This window comes from Tripterygium wilfordii, chromosome 13, assembly GCF_013401445.1.
Source record: "Tripterygium wilfordii isolate XIE 37 chromosome 13, ASM1340144v1, whole genome shotgun sequence".
NCBI lineage: Eukaryota > Viridiplantae > Streptophyta > Magnoliopsida > Celastrales > Celastraceae > Tripterygium > Tripterygium wilfordii.
Window position 1 is genome coordinate 9,834,281 of NC_052244.1, and position 6,000 is coordinate 9,840,280.

General features: G+C 39.5%; 1 protein-coding gene across 1 annotated transcript; it reads right to left on the reverse strand.

Annotated features, from left to right (window-relative positions):
- Nucleotides 1-1,617: 1,617 nt before the first annotated feature.
- Nucleotides 1,618-2,617, reverse strand: LOC120011911. Its single transcript, XM_038863081.1, has 2 exons — nt 2,215-2,617; nt 1,618-1,897 (listed from the first exon to the last, which is right to left on the reverse strand). Exons 1-2 carry the CDS (start codon nt 2,579-2,581, stop codon nt 1,860-1,862), a joined length of 405 nt encoding a protein of 134 aa, XP_038719009.1. The 5' UTR covers nt 2,582-2,617; the 3' UTR covers nt 1,618-1,859.
- Nucleotides 2,618-6,000: the final 3,383 nt, after the last annotated feature.

Genomic DNA, 6,000 nt, shown 5'->3' on the forward strand with positions numbered 1-6,000 from the left:
GGGCCAGTCAAGAATAGCAGCCACAGATAATAATATACGTACCGTATTGATTTTTGCTACAGGAGCAAAAGTCTCATTGTAATCCACTCCATGCCTTTGGGTGTAACCTTTGGCAACCAGTCTAGCTTTGTATCTTTCTACTGATCCATCTGCTTTATGTTTAACAGTGAAGACCCATCGACATCCAACTGTCCTCTTTCCTTGAGGTAGCTGAACTATATCCCATGTTTCATTCTTTTGTAATGCTCTCATCTCTTCTGCCATTGCTTCAGTCCATTTAATGTCTGCTAATGCCTCTTGCACCTGTCTTGGGATAAATACAGCAGATACTTGATAGAGAAATGACTCATATGACTTGGGTACTCTATGGGTTGACACATGGTTGCTAATGGGATACTTGCCTTTGTCATTTAGATCTGCGGAATATTGTGGTTTGGGTATACCACGATTGGCACGAGCAGGTAATTGATATTGAGGCATTTCAAGGGCATGTTCGGGTGCATGTTCGGGTAGCTCAAGATTATGCTCAGGTTCATGTTCAGGTAGCTCTGGGTCGGGTGTATGGTAGTTCATATGGTCTGGTACGTCAGGATTATGTGATGCATGTTCGGGTAATACTGGGTTCATTATATGGTCGGGTAAATCCGGATTATGTGGCTCAAGTGTAGACATGTTATTGGAAGGAGAAAGATTAGACAAAACATCATGAGTTTCAGTAAATACCTCATTTGGAGCCTCAGGTGAGTGATGGTGCTGTGGAGAGAGAGGGGAGTTTGCAGGTACATACTTGGTAGGTGGCTGTGGATTTTCAGATCCCATAACAGTAAGCCAATCCGAACATGTATTCTCTTCTATACCATTCTCCCCCTGAAGAGAAGACGTAGGAGGATGAAAATAGGAGAGGTCCTCATGAAAGGTAACATCCATAGTAACATACATCTTCTTAGTAGGTGGATGATAGCAACGATACCCTTTCTGATAAGAGGCATACCCTACAAACACACACTTAACAGCACAAGGATCGAGTTTACTCCGGTGATGAGAGTACACATGGACAAATGCAACACAACCAAAAACCTTGGGAGGGAGATTAGGGACAGGTGGCATAGTTGGCATATTGGCAGTAAGGACTTGAAGAGGTGTCTGATATTGAAGGACACTTGAAGGAACCCGATTGATCACATACATAGCAGTCATTAATGCATCACCCCACATAGACTTAGGAACATTTTTTTTCAAATAAAAGGGCACGAGTAACTTCCAGAAGTTGGCGATTCCGTCGCTCGGCAACACCATTTTGCTGTGGCGTATAGGGACAAGTAGTCTGATGAATAACACCATGTGACTGAAAGAATGCACGCAAACTATCATTCACATATTCACGTCCATTGTCCGAGCGTAGGACCTGAATAGTAGTGTTAAACTGAGTCTGAACCATAGCAAAAAATTGTTTAACAATACCAGCAACATCACTCTTGTTTTTAAGCAAATACACCCATGTAATACGAGAGCAATCATCAATGAAAGTAATAAGCCACCGCATACCCCCGGAAGTAGGGTGTTGGGAAGGACCCCAGACATCAGAGTGAATCAATGTAAATGGTCTTATTGCTTTAGAATCACTCAAGGGAAAAACAGTACGATGGCTTTTAGCCAACACACAAGTTTCACAATGCTTAAAAATATGACCAGTAGACTTAAATAAAGTAGGAAAAAGATGTTCCAAATAACGAAACGACGGATGTCCCAATCGTTGGTGCCATAACCAAATCAACTTCTCATTCTCCAGCACAAGTTTACTAGCCTGATTTGCCACAATTTCTGAATTTGAGCTGCTGAAGTACCACAAATCCCCTCTCTTAAAACCACGCCCCATCTCCACCTGAGTTTGAAGGTCCTGAAAAACACAATATTTTGGAAAAAAATGGCAAGAATAGGTAGTCATAAGTTTCGAAACAGATAGTAAATCATGTTCTAATGAGGGAACAAGAAGGACATTGGGTAGACTAATAGTTGGGGTAAGCTGAATAGTTCCAATGCTAGTAACCGAAGCTGTTTGGCCATTAGCAGTGGTGACAAAAATTTTGGATGGATTGCTGGTAAAGGTGGTAAATTTATGAGGATCATTAGTCATATGGTCTGTTGCTCCAGTATCAACTATCCATGCATTATCACAAGCAGAGGCAAAAGTACGTAAAGCATAACTAAATTTACCTGGCACGACCTCCTCTTCATTAGCAGGAGTAGTAGTAGTGACAAGAGACACTCGAGCTCCTCCCTTTTTCGCAATTAGTTCATCTGCCCATTCGGGTCTTCCATGGAGTTTCCAGCACTTGTCAACAGTATGATTTTTGCCACAATAGGAACACTCACGATCTCCACCTTTAATAGGTACACTTGGTTTCAAAACTTCTTTGGTCATAGAAGCCTTAGGAGTAGTATTAGGCTTGGAAAAATTTTGGGACCGTGTGGATGGAGATCGATATGACCCTGAACCCCCCTTACGTGCAACCATAGCACCCCCACTAGGCAATTCTTCTCTCGACATAGTAGCTTGACGAAGATCTTCATCACAGACCATAGCATAAGTGGACAAGACATCAGGAAGGGGGTCAGACCGAAGTACATGGGCACGGGCTGAATCAAGGTAAGAATCCAATCCGGCCAAAAAAATATAGACACGAAAATTGGTGACAGTAGCAAGATGAGTACAAAGATCAGTTTCATTCTTAATCTGAGGAGGATTAATGGCATCAAGTTCCTGCCATATTGTCTGCAACTCTTCATAGTAGGCTTCCAAAGATCTACCATCTTGTTTAATATTGACAGATTTTCGGGTTAGTTCATAAATCTTGGAAGAGTTATTACTTACAGAATAAGTCTTCTCCAAAGCGCTCCAAATAGCAGCAGCAGTAGGTAGGCGATCAAAGAGAGCCCTGACATGTTTTTCCATAGCATTAAGGAGCCATGTTTGGACAGTACAATTTTCTTCTTCCCATGTCTCACAGGCAGCAGCATCAGTTGAGGCAGGAGCCTTTTTTGTGCCAGTGATAAAGCCAAGTTTTTTTTTGCTAGCAATGGACATGCGAGCAGCACGAGCCCAAGAATCATAGTTAGCTCTTCCAGTCAGCTTCTCAGGAGCAATCATAAAGTTATCAGACCTATCAGTAGCCATGAGGATTTTTTTTTTATTTAGGAATTGTAGAAAGAAGGCACGGCAGTCAAGCAGGGAATAGAGAAAGTACAAGGCAGTAGGCAGCGGAATATTGCCAAGGTAGTCACAAGGAAGAAGATAGGAGAATAAATTAGGATTTAGAATCGTTTTTGCTCCGATACCATGACAAACAGTGGGTGTAATATTCTGTGTATTTCATCTACCTCAATATGAGGTTATATATATCGTTTACAGGAGAAGGTCAAAGATACCTAATTACAACATTTCCTAATTAGAAAACTAATTACAGCAATTATAGGGATACTAATTGCTAATTACAATATGGCTTGATTACTTGCCTAAATACAATCAAGTCAATGACTATAACTCACGCCAACAATTTTTATAACATAATTTTTAAAAAATCATGCACATTAAGTAAGAATTTTCATAAAAAATTCAGAAAATTAATCCTAGCATGCCTTCTCTATTACGCATCAAATGTCGAATTTAAATAAGGTATAAGTGCTAAAGAAAAATCTAGTTAGGCTCAACCGTACGCTCTGATACCAATATCGGGAAATTAGAACGACAAGAGATCCTCCGATGCAATTGATATTCTTGCAAATAAGAACACCCAAGTCTCAAATTCAGTACTAGACTGGATCTAATAGATTCACAACACAAAAATCTTATAACTGCAATAGAAACAAACTCTCAATCTCACAAGAACGGAGTAGGAAAAGATGGAGAGAAAACCAAGGAATTTATGTATTAAAGTGTATCTCTAACCCTCTGCAATCCCCTCCATTCTCCACATTAATTAGACTACTTCCTCTTCATCATTCAATAAGACTTAAACACAACGTTTTATCCATATCCTCAATTTGGATAGGATCTTACATCTTATCCCCACAAATGTATTGGGTCAATATTAATTGTTTTATCTCAAGCCCATATTAACCGAACCCGACCCAATATTTCTAATAGTTTATAGAAGGCCATTGAATTTTGTGTTCGCTGATATCCACTATGCGCTGCATTAGTTGGTATCACACAAAAATCATGCCGCCAATAAGATAACCCTAGAACCGAGTTGTTTCTTTTGAGGAAGTGTAAGAGAGGGATGACACTACAAATCAACCATCGGATCAGTAGGTGGTTAGAGAAGATGGAGGCATTAACGGAGAGAGTCGTTATGTTGTTGCACCATAAAACCCTACCCTCGAACCCACCACCAATAGAGGATGAGCGTCGTGATCAACTGGATGAAAGGTTAAATTCTCGAACATTTGGTAGCTCTTTCTGTGGATCGGATCCCAGGTCGCCCGCAGGCTCTTCAATATGTCGGGTATGGTGATTATGATAGCAATGATGCGAGTATTGGTGAATCCACAAGATTTATTTCTTGTTGTGTACAATGTGTTGTGAACAGGTCCTCTGCAAAGAAATAGACAAGATTTATTTTTTTATTATTATGTCTTGTATTTAGAAGGTCAATTTAGTATTTTACGTATGTTGGATATTTTGTTATGTTCGTGTGTATTGGATACGCATGTATAAATGTAGCATAACGAAAATAGACAGAAATAGAAATGAAAATGACCGTGTGATAAATGCATCCCCCACTTCTTTCCCCCTTTAGAGTAAAACCGATGTCGTTCTCTAGTTCTTATGCTAGAGGGATTGATCAGTACTTTTATACTGGGTAGTGGCACATTAGGAAATCCCAGGATATAACTGACCTTCCCAGGACTGGTGTCGGTGTGCACAACCGGCTGAACAAAGAAAATATTGAAACCCTAGTTTTTACTCTGTTTTGGATCTGTGCTGAACTGAGATTACAGGTTCTCTTGTGCAAAATCTCTAGCACAGGTATTTCAGCTAGAGGTATTATCAATTTGACCACTAACAATTACATGACTCAATGGAACACCCTGGGGCTGTTGGTAAACGTCAACAAAGTTTATGGTAGATTGTCTTTAATGCAGTTATGTGATCATTTTGGCTGGAGAGGAATAATTAAGGTGGTTATTGAGCACATCGGAAAGGGTTAATTAATTAGTGCATGGAAAAATGGTTCTAATCATGACATTCAGGCTACTCCAAACCAGCTTATGATTAAAGTGTGGACAAACAGATAGATACAAGTAAAGGGTTCAGATTCAATGGCAACTACCACCAACGGGTAGAGACTGAAATGGAACGTTAGATGCACCAGCTCTTGTTTCTTTCTCAGCATTATTAATGTCCCAATGGCCAATGCCATTATACCATTAATGCTTGTTCTTTCTTTTAATCTTTTAATAATAGATTTGTAAGCTCGGTATTCCTCCTCCACAAATGAGGCTTTTAATAAAATCTAGAGGTGCCGATAATAAACTGATCAAATGAAATCCTATTAATATGTGTTTTTTCACAAATTGATGTAATTTTTACTCTAAATGAAAAGTTACCCTTAAATAAAAGGTTTCCTCACAAACATCAATTTGAAAGCGTTTTAGGGCTTAAGCGCGCACGAATTTGCTCTTGGGATAATATCCAAAATTCTTCATACCGGCCAATAGAGATATTGTCCACAAATATAAATCCGTCATTTTTGCAATGTCTAGCTGACGGGAAACTTTGGTTTGCCCCTAACACTAGTACCGTGCTACCTAATGAACAAACACTTTATTCGTTCACAAAAACATCTGTAAATATAAATTGCATTTGAAACTTGATACATACATGATAGAAAATTAGTTAGGGTGTCACATATCAGACATTAAATTTCATCGTCTAAAGTAGGGAAATTTAAGGCACAAATGGCATAACTCATTTGGGGGTTGGGGCCGCTTCATACT

Excerpts from the sequence above, each read along its gene's own strand:
- LOC120011911 (XM_038863081.1), bottom strand. The coding sequence starts at position 2,581 with ATGGTCTGTGATGAAGATCTTCGTCAAGCTACTATGTCGAGAGAAGAA. Across the intron at positions 1,898-2,214 it reads TGAAGAGGAGGTCGTGCCAG|GACCTTCAAACTCAGGTGGA; the intron begins GTAAATTTAGTT and ends TGTGTTTTTCAG.